This window comes from Eublepharis macularius, chromosome 4, assembly GCF_028583425.1.
Source record: "Eublepharis macularius isolate TG4126 chromosome 4, MPM_Emac_v1.0, whole genome shotgun sequence".
Lineage (NCBI taxonomy): Eukaryota > Metazoa > Chordata > Lepidosauria > Squamata > Eublepharidae > Eublepharis > Eublepharis macularius.
Window position 1 is genome coordinate 47,368,240 of NC_072793.1, and position 20,690 is coordinate 47,388,929.

Sequence of the window (20,690 nt, forward strand, 5' to 3'; positions counted from 1 at the left end):
ATGGCTACCAAGCAAGGATATAGTTGTCTTGCTGAAGGCTCTGTGGATGTTTCAACTACCAATCCTGAAGGCACCCTGAATCTCAGTCCTTGCAGCCCAGGGCTTTGTCTCATCTCCCCTCCTATTGTTGACCCCCACTGGCTGAGTACTGCACCACCACAGCCTGCATCACCCTCAGAAATGAGTATAACTTTAGAAGAGCTCCTGGCTCCTATTACTGAAAAACTCAAGTACTTGCTGAAGAAAGCAGAGGATTTCCAGACATACTTGCTATACAGGTGGCAGAGGATTGGGCCAGGGATGGGGAACAAGCATGGGATGTGGCATCTTTTTAACAGTTCACGATTGTTCTATTTGCTGAAATGTGATGGTGAAACTTTAAATACAGAACAGCTGTAGTTTATAGTAGAGAGAGAGAGTAGAAGAGCAGGCTGAGTTGGTTCTGGCATGCCAGTATAACTGTGAAACACATTCGGTTGAGGGCTCCACATCCTGATCCTCCTTTTCTGTGGTCACCACATATCTCCCCTATTTTAGACCCTTATCAGGACCAGATCCATTGATCAGGTTATATACATTCTTGTGAATATTTTTGTTGGGCACTAAGGAAGACTGGCATTTCTTGCAATGGACTTTGAGGCAGCTGTCTCACTTTGTGCAGGACATTTAGAGGCAGCACAAGTCCATGCTGCTCCTGATCTGCCTGGATGCCCTGAATTAGGCAAGATACTGAGCTTGGGCAACCAAGGCGGCTAGGGGAGGGGGCTGCATTCTCAGTGTGCACACGAAAGGCTGGATGTTTTGTTTACATGGCCCCCTTTAATGGTTCAACAGTTTCACAGTGGGATGTCATGTCCAAGGTTCCCCAAAATTAAACCTGTCTCTACGCACTCTTCTAATACTAGGATATATAGTGTAGCGGTAGTGTGCATGCAATAGCAGGCTCAGTCCAAAACTGCAAGCTGCAATTGCAAGCAGGAAACAAGAAGGAGGACTAAGTAGATGGCAGTTAGTTCCATGAATGAATGTTGAGCTAAAGACTATGGTGACCATACAACTGCCCTCCTATTTCAGTAGAGACAGAATGCAGAAGGAGCAATTTGCCAAAGCTATGCCCACATTCCTACAGATGTGTCAGCCCTACTTCCACTACCTGGAATCTACAGCACGGAGCTGCACACCTTATTTAAGACCACCTCAGGAGCCAGTGCAGAGGCGGGTGAGTCTATAGGGAGAGCAAAAGTTTTGGTACAGTTGGGAGGTTTATTTCCTTCAATCTTCAGCTCAAAATGCCACAAAACTGAGAAAGATGTTAAATGGGATTCATTATTTATTTACAGTATTTATAACAGTTTCCCTCCAAATACAGGATTTAAGATGACTACTAATATCTCTAAAAAACAACCCAGTCCTTTAAATCTTTTATATCAAAACACTAATGGAATGTCCTTCTAAAATGCTCTGCCTTACAGTTTTAAAACTCAATAAATGAGGCTTTCCTGACAAGTTTTGGAAGGTCATTCCACAACGTAGGTGCCACCACAGAAAAGGCATGAGTGATGGCTGACCTTAACCAGTCTACAGGAACAGCAAGAAATGATTGGTCCAAGGATTAGAGCTACTGCACAGGCTTATGGTGAGAAACATGGTCCTTCAAGGATGTAGGTCCCACGCCATGAAGGGCTTTAAAAGTGACACCTTGAATTGGATCCGGAAACAAACTGGCAACATACTCCTAATGTATCACTCTGAATTAACAGCTGGGCAGCCACATTTTATGCAGGCTGAAGCGTCTGAGCTGTTTCAAGAGCAGTCCTATATAGGGCATTACAATAATTGAGCCTTCTGTAGCATGAATTGACACAGTGAGATCAGTTGGATCTAAATTTGGGGACAGCCTCTGCCTCAATTGAAGCTGAGGAAAAGCATTTCTTGCCACCAGACTTGCACTAGTGGCCAAAATTGTGGAAACCTTTTGGGAAAAGTGCATTTTTGAGCTTTGATGGCTCATAACACCACTTTTTTTGGAGCAATACCATAAAATTATATATCAATGGAAAGATAATTTAATGAAGAATGTAATGCAACAAAGTTTGTTCAATTATCTGTATTCTATCAAATGTTATAGCCAAATAACCAGGAAAAGGAAGCACAACTTAGGTTGATATGAAGTAGCTTTCCTTCATTTGAATGTAGTCATTCAATATAATACAATTAAAGAAATGGCACGAAGAGTTGACTGGTCATCCAGAAAGCGATGTAAAATAGTACTATTAAGTGAACAAGGCTACAGTTATGAAGAAATTAGAAGAGAAATTGGTGGAAACTTAACCAAAGGTGGCATTTCTAAATTTTTGAAGAGGTATAAGGCAACTCAGTCACTACAAAACCAGACAGGTAAAGGCAGGAAAAGGTCACATATGCAAGGGATGATAGAAGAATTGAGAGACTGAGCCTAGGTGACAGAAGAAAATCATTGGGGTGTATACAGAACAAAATGGCGCAATTCAATGTGAAGTTGAGTGCAAGGACTGTTCGGCGCAGACTAGAGGAATTTGGTCTTAATGCTAGAATTCCACAAAAAAACCCATTGTTATCTCTCAAACAAAGGTTGAAAAGATTAAACTGGGCTAAAACCCCATGTTAACTGGACAGCGGAACTATGGGACAGTGTTATTTGGAGTGATGAGACCAAAATCTCCCTGTTTGGTAGTGATGGCATAAAATACGTGAGAAGAAGAATCGGAGATTTGCATCCTGATTGCATTACACCTACCGTGAAACACCCAGTTAGTGTTATAATATGGGGTTGTATGACATCAAAAGGTGTGGGCAGAATTTGCATGATAAATGGCAATATAAATGCCCCAAAATACATAAATGAAATACTTGAGCCCAAACTGAAGCCTTCCACACGTGATCTTTTCCAAGATAACGAAGCATTTATATTTCAACAAGATTCAGCCCCATGTCATGTTGCTGCTGTGTGCAAAAAGTGGTTTCAAGATAATCATATTCCACTGTTGGAATGGCCTGGGAATAGCCCAGACCTTAACCCCATTGAAAATCTATGGAGCCGACTAAAGAAACTGGTTAGTGAAAAGCAACCCAGCAATAAAACGCAATTAATAGAAACAATACCTCAATCGTGGTTTCACATTATAACATCTGCAGAACTAAAAAACTTGGTTCAATCCATGGGAAGGCGTTGTAGGGCCGTAATTAAAGCAAAAGGTTACACAACTAAGTGTTAACTGACATGGTGAGAATTGTTGTATAACTCATTTTTTCTGTGTTTCAATTTTCTTCTTTATAACTATTGTTCTAAAAAAATTTCCTTCATAAAAGTTATTGCATTACTTTCTTGATTACATTATCTTTCCATTGATATATCATTTTATGCTATTACTCCCAAAAAAAGTGGTATGAGCTATCAAACCTCAAAAATACACTTTTTCCAAAAGGTTTCCACAATTTTGGCCACTAGTGTACTGGTTTTTCAGAGAATAGTCCTAAGTAGGGATGTGCGTTTCGGCATTCAGAATGCCGAAAGAATGCCGAAACAAAAGTGTTTCGGCTTCTTTCGGGGAATGCCGAAACGTTTCGGGGAATGCCGAAACGTTTCGGGTAGCCGAAAGAAAAAAGCCGAAACGTTTCGGGATTCTTTCGGCTTTCTTTCGGCTTTTCTATGGGAAAATGCCTCTGTCTTCCAGGACGTCTGGAGGAGGCATTTTCCCACCGAATAAGCCCAAAATTGGTGGGGACCTTCCTCTAACCCTTCTCTAACAACCACCCAAGTTTCAGACAGATTGGACTTTGGGGGGCCATGTTATGGCCCCCCAAAGCAGGTCCCCCCATCCTCCCATAAGAAAGCGAAGGAGCAGCATATTGTTAGCATGCTGCTGCTGATCTTTCTTCATTATTTCCTATGGGGGAAAAATGAAGAGGCAGGCTTCCTTTGCCAGGGGTGGCATTTTGCATGCAAAATGCCCCCCAGCCCTCAGGGGCCCTTCTCCCACCCCTCCTCCCACCCCCCACCAAGGCTCAGCCTGCTCCCACTTGGGGGGGCCATTTCATGGCCTCCCCAAGTAGGTGCTCTAATCTCTACCACTGACAGCTGGGGGAGGCTTGTGTTGCCAGGGGTGGCATTTTGCATGCAAAATGCCCCCCAACCCTCTGGGGCCCTTCTCCCACCCCTCCTCCCACCCCCCACCAAGGCTCAGCCTGCTCCCACTTGGGGGGGCATTTCATGGCCTCCCCAAGTAGGTGCTCTGCTCTCATCTCTACCACTGACAGCTGGGGGAGGCTTGTGTTGCCAGGGGTGGCATTTTGCATGCAAAATGCCCCCCAGCCCTCTGGGGCCCTTCTCCCACCCTTCCTCCCACCCCCCACCAAGGCTCAGACTGCTCCCACTTGGGGGGGCCATTTCATGGCCTCCCCAAGTAGGTCCTCTCAGCTCCTAAAGTCCACCCCTTACAGCCCCACACAAACCCAATTCCCCCCCAGCTGCCACACACAGACCCAAATCCCCACATTAGCCCCTCACAGACCCAAATCCACCCCCACCTGCCCCACACCCATAACCCCAGGAACAGGCTGGCAAAGGCCAGCCCTCTCCCTTTGTTCCCTATGCTGGGAACTTCTAAACTCTCTTTCCCTGGGCAATTCTGCACAGCCCAGGGGTGCCACAATGGTGGGCACACTTCTGAGTGCCAGCTGGTCCCTGTGAAAGAGCACCTGAACCACAGACACCCTCCCTCAAATTCCCCCACCACCTACAGAGATGGCTGGCCAGCCAGCCCCATTGTTCCCTATGATGGGAACCAACTGCACAACAAAGAATAAAACAAGAACAACACAAAATAAAGTTTTAAAAAAATTATATTCTCCCTTCCAAAGTACAAGTAGGCAAAGCATTATGACACATTACACCAGCAGTCCCCCACACAGAAAAATTAAAACAAAACTCACTTAACATCAGAGAATCACAAAGCATGATTCCTGTCAAAAACACTTTATTTCTTGAACAGCTTTAGGTTACACAGCAGGGGGGAACACCAAAGGGCATGGCAGCACTATCTTACACAAAAATAACACAACTCACTTCACATCAGAGAATCACAAAGCACAATTCCTGTTAAAAACACTTTATTTCTTGAACAGCTTTAGGTTACACAGCAGCGGGGAACACCAAAGGGCATGGCAGCACTATCTTACACAAAAATAACACAACTCACTTAACATCAGAGAATCACAAAAACACAATTCCTGGCAAAAACACTTTATTTCTTGAACAGCTTTAGGTTACACAGTAGGAGGGCACAACAGGGCATGAGAGCAATGTACTGCAAAAAATAATACAACCCACTTCACCGTTTTTGACAGCAATTGTGTTTGTGTGATTCTCTGATGTGAAGTGAGTTGTGTTATTTTTGTGTAGTACACTGCTTTCCTGCTCTGTGGTGCCTTCCTAAAGCAGTTACAGAAATAAAGTGCTTTTGACAGCAATTTTTTGGGGTGATTCTTTAATGTGAAGCGAGTTGTGTTATTTTTGTGTAAGATAGTGCTGCCATGCCCTTTGGTGTTCCCCCCTGCTGTGTAACCTAAAGCTGTTCAAGAAATAAAGTGTTTTTGACAGGAATCATGCTTTGTGATTCTCTGATGTTAAGTGAGTTTTGTTTTAATTTTTCTGTGTGGGGGACTGCTGGTGTAATGTGTCATAATGCTTTGCCTACTTGTACTTTGGAAGGGAGAATATAATTTTTTTAAAACTTTATTTTGTGTTGTTCTTGTTTTATTCTTTGTTGTGCAGTTGGTTCCCATCATAGGGAACAATGGGGCTGGCTGGCCAGCCATCTCTGTAGGTGGTGGGGGAATTTGAGGGAGGGTGTCTGTGGTTCAGGTGCTCTTTCACAGGGACCAGCTGGCACTCAGAAGTGTGCCCACCATTGTGGCACCCCTGGGCTGTGCAGAATTGCCCAGGGAAAGAGAGTTTAGAAGTTCCCAGCATAGGGAACAAAGGGAGAGGGCTGGCCTTTGCCAGCCTGTTCCTGGGGTTATGGGTGTAGGGCAGGTGGGGGTGGATTTGGGTCTGTGAGGGGCTAATGTGGGGATTTGGGTCTGTGTGTGGCAGCTGGGGGGGGGGAATTGGGTTTGTGTGGGGCTGTAAGGGGTGGACTTTAGGGGCTGAGAGGACCTACTTGGGGAGGCCATGAAATGGCCCCCCAAGTGGGAGCAGTCTGAGCCTTGGTGGGGGGTGGGAGGAAGGGTGGGAGAAGGGCCCCAGAGGGCTGGGGGGCATTTTGCATGCAAAATGCCACCCCTGGCAACACAAGCCTCCCCCAGCTGTCAGTGGTAGAGATGAGAGCAGAGCATCTACTTGGGGAGGCCATGAAATGCCCCCCCAAGTGGGAGCAGGCTGAGCCTTGGTGGGGGGTGGGAGAAGGGCCCCAGAGGGTTGGGGGGCATTTTGCATGCAAAATGCCACCCCTGGCAACACAAGCCTCCCCCAGCTGTCAGTGGTAGAGATTAGAGCACCTACTTGGGGAGGCCATGAAATGGCCCCCCCAAGTGGGAGCAGGCTGAGCCTTGGTGGGGGGTGGGAGGAGGGGTGGGAGAAGGGCCCCTGAGGGTAGGGGGGCATTTTGCATGCAAAATGCCACCCCTGGCAAAGGAAGCCTGCCTCTTCATTTTTTCCCCATAGGAAATAATGAAGAAAGATCAGCAGCAGCATGCTAACAATATGCTGCTCCTTCGCTTTCTTATGGGAGGATGGGGGGACCTGCTTTGGGGGGCCATAACATGGCCCCCCAAAGTCCAATCTGTCTGAAACTTGGGTGGTTGTTAGAGAAGGGTTAGAGGAAGGTCCCCACCAATTTTGGGCTTATTCGGTGGGAAAATGCCTCCTCCAGGCGTCCTGAAAGACGGAGGCATTTTCCCCCCAAAAAACCCGAAAGAATGCCGAAAGAATGCCGAAAGAATCCCGAATCCCGAATCCCGAAAGAGATTCTTGTTTCGGCTTTCGGCTTTAACGGTAGAGAATCTTGTTTCGGGTAATCCCGAAACAAGAAAGCCGAAAGTTTTTTCCTTGCACACCCCTAGTCCTAAGTCCATCATAATAGACATAGATAAGGACAACGACAAGAGCCAGTGTGTTGTACTGGTAAAAGCACTGGACCAGGGTCTGGGATACCCAGCTCCAGACCTTCACCATGTCATGGAAGCTCACTGTGTAACCTAGGGGCAGTCACATTCTTTCAGCTTAATCTACCTCACAGAGTTGTTGTGAGGATAAAAGGGAGTACAGAATGATGTAAGCGGCTTTGTGTCCCCATTGGGAAGAAACGTGGGATATTAATGAAGTAAAAATAAAAGACCCTGTACCCAATGTGGACAATGCATATGCGCACACACACGCATACAACTTTCTGACGAGCATCATCTCCTCTTGCATGGATTCAGCTTACTCTCATTTGACCACTGGGACACAGCAGAAAAAGGAAATAATAATACAGGGCGACTTTTGATTTTTTAAATTTATTTTATTTATAGTCTGCCTTTCTTACCAAGACTCAAAGTGGATTACCCAGAGAAATGTTCTTTCTTTGAAGGGGAAGTCAGATCTAATTCAGGAGCCAAAGCTCCCTCCTTCCCTTCAGAATTTATGTTTGTACCTAAATGCCCTTTTCATATCTTGCAGCACCTTTTGAAAATTCTTTTTATGTTTACTTTTGCACCTAACAGTAACTGTGCAAATATAGTATTTATATTTATATACACACAGTGCACTTTCATAAAGACAGAACAAAGTAAAGGGATGAGGGGCCAAGTCTCTCTGTTTCCGTTCTGCTGCCAACTCTTTGCAAACTGAAGACAAAAGTTGAGGGGAGGGTGATGCCTTTCCTGGGAAAGGGAAGGAGACAACAGGAAACACATGCAACACAACTTTAGTATGAAAAATTTGACTGGAGAAAAAAAGTTTTCATTTAGCTACCAGAAGGATATAGGGGATGAAACAATAGTCATCACCCCATTATCAGACATCCACCATCACCCAAGAGCCTAACTTTTCAGTTACATTACCTACATTGACTGTTGATTTCCTAGACATTTTTTTTCACTTGCACTATTTCCAAGTTCTTTGGTTCTAGCCGTATTGCATTGTTTGCTCATTAGTAGAGATGGGCATGGACCAGAAAATGGACCTAAATTTCACACAGAGCGGCCCGGTTTGGTTTGTGAAGCAGTAGGTTGTGGGGACACCATTTCCCACTGACCCATGACCTTTTTGCCGGTCCATTGGTCAGTGTTTTTTCAAAAAAAAGTTTAAACTGCTCCCGGGGCCACTTGCAAGCAACATGGGGAGTGCTTTAACCCTCCCCCCCTTACACCAGCTGACTGACGGCCCTGGGAGCACTTTTACCCCCCCCCCTTGCTCCAGGCCCCGGAAGTGGCCCCACAGACCTGTCTGCAGTTCATAAAAGTTCATGGTCCATCTGGTCCATGAAACTCCACGGACTGTCAGCCCGTGGTCTTTTCCCAGTCCGTGCCCACCTCTACTCATTAAGAGATCTTTGCGGTTTGATTGAATTATTTTTATCATATTTTGTAATCTGCCTTGAGTCTCAGTGAGAAAGACAGGTGACGAATGTAATAATAATAGCCCCCAACTGCTACTGCAATTCACTCCAACCTATTCTCTCCACACAGCTCTTGGAGATCTCTCAGCAACTGGCCTGCCAACTTGAGCAACTGGTGCTGATGTATGCTTCTTTCAGCTTTGTCTCCCTCGAAGACACAGACCCATTCAGGTAGGAGGTGATCTCCAAGGTTGGGCTAAGCTGTATTGTATATGCCCTGGAGCTGCTGCTGAAGCAGCTACAGCACCCTGAGGACTAGAATGAAGAGTTCTGTAGTTGGTACTCACTGATTTCTTCAATGAGTGGAGCGGAAGAAAATTCATTTTTTCAATTAAATTAATATTAGCTGGTTTTTTATCATCATGAAACATACACGTTTAGTCTGATAAACATTTTGTCCTACAGAGGGCATAATTGCACAGAATTTTCCACAAAAGCTTTGTTTTAAGAAAACTAGTTTCTAAATTTTTCCTGAAGGTGTTCAATGGCCAATTTTTAAATCGTTTGGTTATTTTTTGTCAAAATCATTAAGGTTTATTAGGTTAGATACAGCCATTTTTTCAGTTATGCCCAATCCTTCTCCTTACTACTGTTCCACATGACTTTTATCCATGCAGGCCCCATGACCCCCTCATAGTCTTTCTAGTGGTCAAATGGGGGGACTCCCTCCCCCCTTTTTTCAGCAGTAGAAAACCTGACTGGATCTAACTCCTTGTTTCAATTTTGGCAACATATTTGGAATCTAAAATTCAGTTACAGCAATCTAAGAACTTCATATTCTGTATTGCAAATAATTGCTTTTATAATTCAAAGTGTATTCATTAGTTTTGTATGCATTTTAGAAGATATTTCTTCCAACTGAAAGTGTACTTCTATCCCAGCTCCCTTTATTTACGCTCCGTCACTAGGCAGTTCTGCTCCAACCTGTCTGTTTCCAACTCTCCATCAGTGTCTCCTGTTTCTTCTGTGGAAAATTTTGGCTCAATGAATCACGCCAAGTTTCTGTCTTCCGGTATTGCATCTCAGCACCATACACAGCTGCCCAAGTTCCCCGCAACCTATATAAGAAGATGCGCTGGAACCTTGACATCTTGGAAGGGCCTGCTGGCCGGAATCAAACACACCGTACAGAACAGTAAGTTGCTGAACACTCTAGAGGTGGCTGCGGCGGGTGGAGAGGACCTAAGTGGCTATACATACACAATACCAGTTTTCCCTACTTGCAGTGTTGGGAAGATGGTGAATTTCAATGTTGAGCCACTTTCATTGTCATTGGTGGTTATTCAGCTTCCAATGTTGAACCACTACAGTCTTGTCATTGGTTGTTCTATTCGACTTCCATTCTTTGAGCTTCTCTGAGACATGCTTGACCTTTGTATACTCAAAATTGTTTGGTGTAGTGGTTAAGAGCAGTGGGACTCTAATCTGGAGAATCAGGTTTGATTCCCCACTCTTCTACTTGAAGCCAGCTGGGTGACCTTGGGTCAGTCACAGCTTCTCAGAGCTCTCTCAGCCCCACCCACCTCACGGGGTAATTGTTGTGGGGATAGTTTGTAAACCGCTCTGAGTGGGCGTTAAGTTGTCCTAAAGAGCAGTATATAAATCAAATGTTATTCTTTACTGCCTATGAGATCTTCTGCATTTGTTCTAGCTACTTCTTATGCTTCCGAGATACGGGAGATGAGACAACAGTGAAGATGCAGAAGCTCTGGTCAATTGGACGCTGGGTGCCTGTGGATCCTGACAGTGAACACAGCTCTGATGTGCTCTCCTGGTAGGCATGCAGCCCAACAGTGCTGCCTAAAACATGTGTGAGCTGACTTTTGTCTTACGTGGCTTACTGTTATTACAATCCGTCAAGTCCACTAGTGCATTTAATATTTACAAAGCAAGAGCTCATAATCAATATCTAAAATTAACAATTAAGGCATAACTAATCCATGCTAAGTAACAATACACTCTTCCTGACACAGATCAGTGATCTACTAGTCACATTCTAACACTGTATGGAAAGAATGACCATTTGCTCAGGCTTGCTTTATTAGTTCAATGTGAACTGCTCTGGTTCTAGAAAAACTTTGTATATAATTTTTTTAAAGTTTCTATTTTAAGAAGGGTCTGAAATCGCAACAATATTTCTAGTTACGGTGTGCTATACTCAAAGGATTTTGATAATTTTTAGTCCCTGTTAAATGCTGCCCATGTGGTTCTCTCTTACTTGAACCTGTTGAGAAGCAGCCTTCAGCAGCATCCATTTCTGACTTTTCTCCTGAGAATTATGTGAGATTAAGTTCTGCCCATGAACAGACATCACAAGAAAAATGCAGAAAGCACCTTAATTTCAGGAGTCAAGGTCTTGTTAGAATAATTAGATACAGCTTTGGAAAGGTAGTCTCAATGTCTATTACCATTGATATACGACTCAAGCCTAGATAGAGAAACAAAGATGTGTAATATTGAAAATGCACTTGTTGCATTGCCTTTGGCCCTGAAATACATCCAACATGAAAATCAAGATGGGATGATATAGAAGGAACTCTGCACCGCCTCCAGATTAGATAAAATTTTATGGCATTTCCTCCTTAATGCTATGTGGGATGCAGTTTGAAATGTGTATAAGAAGCTGCTCCTTTAACTTCCCACACATTCTTTACTTGGTAAACATAAGCACAGCCAGTGCCTGCCTGTTGAGTCAATATCCTGATTTTAGACTCTTGGCTGAATGCTAGCGCAAGTTTTCTGGAAGAAAGAATATAAACAAACAACAGTGAAAGCAAAAATAAAAAATTCTCAAATACTGAACATTTTGTAGCTTCTGGAAAAAGATGTTCTCAGAAGGGACATATTGCATCAGCGACAAGGCTCCTATATGACTAATTACATTTCCAATGAAAGTGCCAAGAAAAGATGTAGGATAAGGGGATTCCATGCATGTTACAATTAGAATAGCTGTCTGTGTATTTATAAAGCCACATCACATTAATAGTAAGGGGCTGAATTTATCTGGCTAGCATGGATGCTACTTCTGCCACCACTGACTGTGTCTTTTGTTGCACAGGGTTCTGTGTCGTCAGCCCATGGGGGATTACCAGCAGCTCCTGACAATCGGCTTTGAGGAACCCTCCCACACCTTAGCCACAGACCTCTTGGTACAAATACTAAATGCACAAAACACTGGCCTGCTTAACCATGAGCCCTCCTGTAAGGTGAGCTCAGGGGAGCAGGCGCAGTAGTAGGTTTACCAGCTGTATATCTTGACAGTATGCCACAGGATGCAGCCTCCCACTTCCCAATGCTACCACCACTACTTCAGCAAGTACACTGTGCCATTAGCTGGTGTCTTCATATTATAAGTGGCTACGTCATCCCAAACATTTTTCCTTACTTTGTGCAGCTTAGTTTTGAGATAGGAAAACAAAGAACCCCCCCTTTTACCCTACACCCCATTTTAACCCCCAATGCCTGCACTGTTTACAATGGAGATTAAAGTGATTTTTTAAAATAAGGATATAGATTGATAGTGACTCTTTCTGTTGCATTCTTCTACTTGGTCCCTGACCACTTCCATACACCTACTTTGAGATTATCAGCTTTTTTAAAAAAATGCTCAGGCTCTTATGACCTCCCTTACATGGTGCAGTAGGAAGGAGTAGAGGGTAGGGGGGGGGGAGTCAGCTTTTCCTTTCTTTAGTGGATGAGTCTGCACAGAGCCTATTTTGCTGCCACCAAATATTGCAGGTGTTTGTAACAGCCCAATAACCCAGCACACCTTGTGCCACTTTGTGCTCCCTGTTTTCATCTGAGCTCTAGTAACCTCACATGGGCACTCAACAGGTAACAGTGCCCATGACTAATAAAACAACATGCTCTGGCTCTGCTTCTGACTTCTGTTCTGATAACTCTTTTCAGGCTTGAGGTTGATGTTTTGAAAAGAGCTTTGTTAACTTGTAGAAGGATGTTGGAAAACTATCTAATTTGATACCTTCAATTATAATATATTGTTTAGTCATGCATTTACCCAATTTATACCCATCCTGCTCTGACCTGGATAGCCCAGGTAAGCCGAACAGGATTGGCCTTGATTGGTAATTAGATGGGAGACCTCCAAAGTAGGCCAGGATTGCAGAGGCAGGCAATGACAAACCACCTCTGTTAGTTTCACGGCTTGAAAACCCCAGCAGGGATCACCAAATTCAGCTGTGACCTGATGGTACTTTCTGCCGCCATCTTATGCACTCTTCCAATGTCTGGGATGGTGCAAATATAAACAACATAAAAACCATCTGGATGAGCCTTTAAAATCAATAGTTAAACAGTTAAAAGCTGTAACTCATGCCTCATTGAACATACAGCACAAATCAAAGGCATCAAGTTCTATCTCCAAATGCCTGGTAAAATACATGTGCCTTAACAATATCTCCAGAAAGCCAATAAAGATGGGCATTTACATTGGAGGGTGCTCTAAAGCCTTGAAGTGACCATGGAAACAATCATATCACGCCTTGCTACTACTCCCTGCATCAATGGGGTCTTTAGTAGTAGATTTTAATGGGCTAAGTGTATGTTTCATAGGAGAAGTGGTGCAGGCAGCTTTATTTATTTTTAAAAAATATTTCCAAATTTCATCTCGGAGTTCTCAGATAGCTAAGAGCAAATAATAAAATACAAAACACCCATCAACATAAATAAACAATAGAAAAAGTCATCATCAGACTTCAAGGGACAATTTCAGAATGTTAATTTGGATCTGGAAACCCCCAGCTTTAATAACTGAAGTTTGTCCCACAAAAGTTTTCGAACTTCATGCAGGAAACACCAGAATGCCTAACAGCATACAAAATCATTGTAGCTAATACAACAGCATGAGGAACAACAGGTAGTGTATGTAACAGCCTTTCAAAGCTGCTAGATAGAGGGATGACCAAGCTATATGCATTATATGTATTGCAACCACTAATATCCAGTTTTGACATCCCCCATGTAAAAATAGCATCAAAAATTAGGGAGAGCTGTAAGAATCATAAATGCACATACAGGTAAACAGAAACAGAGAAGCCATTTTATTTAATGGGGTGTATCTTAGATTCAAATTTAACATTGTTTACCCAAGAACTTGGGTTGTCAATAGAGATGGGCACGATCCGCATTACGAATGAAAAACCCCCACGATAATTGCGATCACGCGATCGTGACCCGGCGGATCATGATCGTCCACGGCCAACAATCCAGTGGTCGGGAGAGGCCTGGATCGGGGCGATCGGGCTTGGTTTGGGGATCCAGACACTCAGGCGCCAGAAATCTATTCCCCTGGCAACGGAGCCAGGGGAATGCCTGAGCTCTGTTTGCCCTCCTTCTGTCGCCCTGGAAACCCGAATGGAAGCCCAGCTTTCCTTGATCAGCAGGGCTTCCTTCCAACCACAGAGGAGCAAAGCAGTCACAAGTTGGGAGAAGACATCCAGGGGAGGGAGGGGGAAGGGGGTGTTCTGTAGCCATGGGCACTCCAATCTCATTCCTGCAAACCCTGATAGGCAGCTCTGCCGGCCGCCGCCACCACCCACCTTCCCACATAGCTGGGAATACCAGCGTGCCCTGCTTTGGCCTCCATGATCCACAGCTCGGGAACGGGAGATGCTCGGTGCGGGTCGTTAATTCGGGATCGTCGCTGGCGCCGATCCACGATCAGCTGGATTGTTAATTTTTTTTGGATCGTGCCCATCTCTAGGCATGACCCTGATTATGAACCAAAAAACCCCCACAAACCAGCCTGGTTCGTGGCTTGTGAACCAGTGGTTCGTGGAAGCTCATTTCCACAAACTGGTCTATTGGTTTGTTTGGTTCATTTTAAAGGGCAATGCCCCTTTCTGTGCCGCTGCAAAGCAGCAGGGAAAGGGGCAGTTTAAATGGCCATTTAAACTTTTCCTGCCGCTTGCAAGCAGCAGGTCCCTTTAAACGGCCCAAAGGCCAAAACCCCCAGCCCCCCCAACCCCCCTTACCTTGGCTCTGCTGCTGGGATGGCGGAGGCTGAGGCCCAGCAGCAGCGGTTCTAGCCTTCTCCGCTGCCCTGTGGGCCCGTGACCTCCTCCCCCTACTACAGCGAGGGGTGAGGGCATTTTTGGCCTCCTTCGCTGCTGCACAGGCCCGCAAGGTGGTGGAGGTGCCTGAAAACACCCTTCCCACCCCTCGCTAGAGGATGGGGAGGAGGCCACAGGCCCGCAGGACAGCGGAGAAGGCTGGAGCTGCTGGGCCGCAGCCTCCACCACCCTAGCAGCAGAGCCAAGGTAAGTGGGGGGCTGGGGCTTGTGGGCTTTGGGCAGTTGAAAGGGCACTGCCACTTGCATGCAGCAGGAAAGGGCCATTTAAACTATCAAATGCCCCTTTCCCTGCTGCTGCTAAGCAGCTGGAAAGGGGCATTTAAACCCCATGAACCATGAACTGGTTCATGAACTTGCTCCAGTTTGTGGGGGTCTGTGGTTCCCAGTTCATGAAAATGCCACGAACCATTAACCTCATGGTTCGTTTTTTTTGTAGTTCATGCCCATGTCTAGTTGTCAACCAGCCAGGAAAAAACATCACAGCCATTTAATAGAAGCATAAAAGGATGCTATTTACCTCCATGCTATGAAATACTTCAGCTGCCTAATTTCCATACATTAAACCTCTACTGAAGGGACAGGATTTTTTTCTCCAGGCCTGTTGGAAAACCTTCCAGTAATTAAGAAGATAATAATGACATACTTTGTAAACTGCTCTGAGTGTTAAGTTGTTCTGAAGGGTGGTATATAAATCGAATGTTATTATTGTTACTGTTATGTACCAATAAGGTACAAGCAAATGTAAATGAATGTGAAAATAAGAGGCCTTGAGTATATATTTAGAAATGATACACATACCAATCACGGCAAAGATATGTAATACTGAAAATGCTAGAACTCTAAACCTGTGGAATTGCTACAACCTACAATGTAAGCAACAGATCAAGGTGGAATTGAGTGGTTAAACACTGAATTCAGACTGGGGAGACAATCAACCAAGACTTCACTATGAAGCAAACTGGGAGATTATAAGCCAGTCATTCCCCTCAATCCAACCTGCCTCACTGGCTGTTGCAAGGAGGGAAAACAGGATTATCCTACTCAAGTATACGACCCTGAACTCCTTGGAGAAAAGGAAGAATAATAAATGTGGTCTGAATCTCTATTGCTTTGTCTCTTTCAAGCATTAACAGCAAGGTCAAAGCTTGCTCTTGGCAATGTGCACTAACACAGTAGAAAGTCCTCTAGCAAGTGAAGAGATTTGCTGTTCTGAAAATATACAGCTATTAAAAAATTAAAATCCCAGGCTCCTGAAACCACTGAGGATCCAGTTCAAAAATCACTATAATCTGTATAATCAAATGCAGGTTTCTGTTGTTGTTTTGCTGTAGGGTCTCAGAAGGCAGACTCACATGAGCCTGGTATAATTAAATGTAGGTTAACATAGTGAGCGGCAAGGTAGTTCTATCATGTCACCTTGCAACCTATTTTACCATTTACCCACATCTCAACTGCTATTGGAATGTTCCTAGCAAATTTTTCCAAAAGCTCATCTGCAGTGACATATAGTAAGATGAAGATATAGCTAAGCAAGTACATGGCTTTACCAACGGAGACCTACATTCAGTTATGAACTGTCAAGACTTCAATACATTTTCAGGGTCCATATGAATTGACTCCAAGATAGCAAATGATTCTGAAATGTGAATTTAGTAAAACTAAAGATTTGCAAATATAATCAGCTATGTTAAGTAAGAATATAAAAGGCTGAACAGGAAAAAAACCCAAACCTATATGAATGATGACTACAATGATTCCACTATAATTTCACTTGCATTTTCAGTGTGTCCTCATCTAGCACTATATAGATAGCTCATGGGACCTAGTCTTCTTATGGGAACCTTAGAGAAGGATACACAGGAAAAGGTCACATGGATTCCACTTTCAAACGTGTTTGCTTAGCACTGGAACCTGAGTTTGGTATTCCACATTCCCACCCAAACAATGTGTTAGTAAACAGAGAAAATACATTTATCTAACCTCTTAAATCAGAAAGCATCATCCTAAAGGCCCATATTGGACTTCCAACACCATTTTACAAAATGATCAAAGTGATTTAACTCCTCTGAGAGAGAACACACCATATTATAAGCCATAAAGCTGTCTAAATCTGAGCTTAGCAGAAGCCATGCCTGAGAGCCAATCAGGAATCATATAAGGCACAACAGCTGGATTCTGAGGAAAGGTTACGTAGTACCTTGAAGTACCTGAAAGAAGTCTCTTACAAATCATATGCCAATGCCTGCTGGAATAGAAGACCATAGCTCCTCTATACAACATCAGAGGATCACCTGGAGGGCAGTACAGAACAGTGTGGACTTCAGTGCTTTCAGGTAGGAAGGTAGAGAATCATACCATGCACTATTCAGCCTCGAACAAACTTGCGACAAAGTGCGGATTTATTGTGCTATATGAGAACTACATTATCTGAAATCTATTTTTTGTAGGACCTTTGCCTTTTCACATTAAACACAGTTTCATATAATCCAGCTAGCACAGTGCAGTGCTTATTGGACTAGGACCTGGGAGACCCAGGTTTGAACCCCCACTCTGCCATGGAAGCTTGCTGAGTGACCTTGCCCAGGCACAAACTCTCAGCATAAATTACCTTAAGCAGGTTGATGTGAGGATAAAATGGAGGAAACAAGAACAAAATAACCTGCTTTGTATCCCCGCTGGGGAGAAAAGTGGTATATAAATGAAGTAATAAATGATCATTTTCATTCTTTGTAAAATTGTTATTAATTGGTTAAGGAAAGGAGATAAACAGGAGCCCTACAACACCATTTAGTAGCTTACAATTTAAGAAATATTAGGTTGAGGCACTGTATCAAATTTTTGACCCGTGACTTAACTGCAGTGATCCAGGCAACAGTCACCTCTAGATTGGATTACTGTAACTCGCTCTATGCAGGGCTTCCCTTGAGTCGGGTATGGAGGTTACAGCTTGTTCAAAATGCGCATGTTATTGCAGAAGCACCAAGTGGGGCATACACAACACCTATATTGCGCCAGCTGCATTGGTTGCCAGTGGAGTATTGGATCAGGTTCAAAGTTTTGGTATTAAACTATAAAGCCCTAAGCAAACTGGGACCAGCGTATCTGGGGGACTGCCTCTCCCTATATATACCTCAGAGGATGCGTTGATCAGCAGAAAGAGTTATTTGTGGCCCCTAGCCCCAGGGAGGCCTGCCTGGCCTCAACCAAAGCCAGGTCCTTTTCAGTCCTGGCTCCAACCTGGTGGAACTCTCTATCCATTGAAACTAGGGCCTGGCAGGATTTGCTATCTTTCTGCCGGATCTGAAAGACAGAGATGTTCCGCTGGGCATATAGTTGAGGCTAGGCCAAGGCCAGGCCTCTGCTAGCCTTGTAGGAGGAGGTGAATGATTTAAACCTCTCCATCAGATCTGCCCTTTAATTGGCTAAGCAGTGATTGCCACCATCTGGGAAACTAATTATTATATTTTTTGTATTATAATTGACTGTGATTTTATGTTTTTAATAATTTTTATGTTTTTAATGATTTTATGTAATAATGTTACTGTGTTTTTAAATGATGAGATCTGCCCTGAGCCCTCTTGCGGGAAGAGCAGAATAGAAATCCAGGAAAATAAATACATAAAAATAGAACCTAGACTCTTTTGTTCTAGTTAATTTCCCTTTGAAGGGAGAGAACAAGGGGTGATCTCATAGCAAGGGAAACTCTTATTCACTGATTTTAGCATATGCAAGAAATATGAATCTTATAGTTATTTTCAATTCAGCTTCCTTGAGAATGACCGATAACATTAGTGGATAGTAAAGTATGGATGGATTTGAAAGCAAGAGTTGGTTCCAGTAGCACCTTAGAGACCATTAAGATCTAAGATATCCAGTAGAATTTTGACTCTTGAAAACTTATATCTTGGAAATGTAGTTGGTCTCTAGGGTGCTACTGGACCAGAATACTGCTGTTCTACTATAGACTAACAAGTCTACCCCACCTGGAACTGAATTTGAAAAGGCACGCCTCAAAATAGTAAACAAAAGGTTCGAGTTGGCTGCCTATATGTACAATGCATTCTGCTGACTCATTAAAGGATATTTTGCTTGCACTGGAAAGTAAGGACCCCACAAAGTGGCTTTCAAAGAAAGTATTTTCAGTTTAAGACAATCTGCTCTTACAAGGTGGGAAATTAATTCTAATTAAAAAATACAAACAAAGCACACCACCATCCTCAACTCAAAGCAAGCTGCTTCTAGAAAGCAAACAATAATTTCCAGTTTGTGACAAATTAATTCTGTTGCAAGGAAAGGGATTGTTGAAATGGATACAGTCTCAGATCCTGGAGCTGACTGAAAAAGCATTGGGTACTTGCTATCTCTTACATTCATCATAGAAATGAAAGCTGAAAAATGGATGGATTACAGCTGGACATATTCCAACGAAAAATATGACACAGATTTATCAGTAAAATGGATTGGCCACTGGGAGGATGAAAGCTTTTAATGAAATAGTACATAAATTACTTGATGTTTGCAAGCCAACACTAAAGACCTTAATATAACATGTATTACAAAGCACAGCAAGTATCCACCTCCCATTGACTGGGAGGAGCAGAGCACAGAAAAGGGTAACCAAGCTGATTTACCAGTTGAAGCACCTTTCATTAAGGAAAGGCTGAAGAGTCTGGGACTTTTCACTTTAGAAAACAGACAACTAAATGGGGACATAATAGAAGTTGATAAATGTATGCATGGAGCAGACAGCAATAACTTTTTCTCCATCTCCCGAAATACTAGAACTCAAGAGCATCCAATAAAGCTGATGAGCAGTGAAGCAGTGGACACAAAAGGAAATTGTTACACAAGTAATTAAGATGTGGAATTCACAGCCATTGGATGTAAGGGAAATTAGATTCATGGAGGATAGATTCAGCAGTTACTAGCCATGGTCACTAAAGGCAACCCCACATTCAGATGCAGTAAACTGCTGAATACTAGTCCCAGGAGGCAACATCAGGGGAAGACACTGGCCTCTATGCCCTGCTGTTGACCCTCCAGAGTAGCTGGTTGGTCAGGATGCTGGACCAGATGGACCTCTGGTCTGATCCAGCAGGGCTCTTACATTCACAACTCCACATTGTGATGTCTGACAGCGGCTACCTCCGTTTCTCTGAGATACCTTTCTACCTGAAACTCTCACTATTTCCTGGAGATACCAGTGCAGGAGCCTAGGACCCTCCAACTACATGCAAAACATATGCTTCGTGCAGGAGGATGGTGAAAAGAGGAAACCGCATAAACCTGAAGAAACACAAAAGAAAACGTATTTGAGGGCCTAACTTCACATTAAACCATACTACACTGAAGTTGAGCAGACGTGCTGTGAGTTCCCAGCTGAAATTTAGATTCTCAACACATGGCACCTGATTTGGACAAGAACCATGTGGTGTGCAAGGACTGTAGGCTTAAGCGTTACAGGAGAACTTCAGGCACGCTATTATGTTCCCTGTAGTAATCTTTACTTTTTCTAACAAGCCAGGTGATATGAAATTTAAATGAAGCGTTTTTTCGCTAGCACATGCCAGCAGGGTCCTCCGTTCCAGTATGAACCAAAGAAGAGATAGAGACACGACTACTGGTCTTGTAAGGCAGAAAGAGTAAGAAAGCCTTCAACGAATTCAAAGAGGCGCCCTTTCCATCTAATTTGCCACTTGAAGAACCTTCTTCGGTCAGCGCAGTCCCAAACGCGTCTCTTTAGAAGCGTTCCAGCCAGTTCCACTCGACCTACCTCACGAACAAGCATACTGAATGCTACAACCTTCGTTATTTTTAACCAAGTCAGCACTCGCGACAATACCGCTTTGCACGCTGTTCCTCTCACTGGTCCCACTACTGTGGGGGGGAGGGGCTGGTATACATCCCCTTTCTGGCACCCAAAATGGCGATTAGTCCCTCCCACCATTTCGTTGCCGCC

General features: G+C 43.8%; 1 protein-coding gene across 1 annotated transcript in view; it reads left to right on the top strand.

The window, feature by feature from the left end:
* LOC129327579 (UPF0575 protein C19orf67 homolog) overlaps positions 1-20,690 on the top strand; it is a 20,968-nt gene continuing 278 nt past the window's right edge. The window contains exons 1-6 of the mRNA XM_054976333.1: positions 1-278; positions 1,075-1,219; positions 8,710-8,810; positions 9,589-9,774; positions 10,291-10,413; positions 11,698-11,845. Coding sequence (XP_054832308.1) covers positions 1-278; positions 1,075-1,219; positions 8,710-8,810; positions 9,589-9,774; positions 10,291-10,413; positions 11,698-11,845 — 981 coding nt within the window. The remainder of the gene's footprint in view (positions 279-1,074; positions 1,220-8,709; positions 8,811-9,588; positions 9,775-10,290; positions 10,414-11,697; positions 11,846-20,690) is intronic.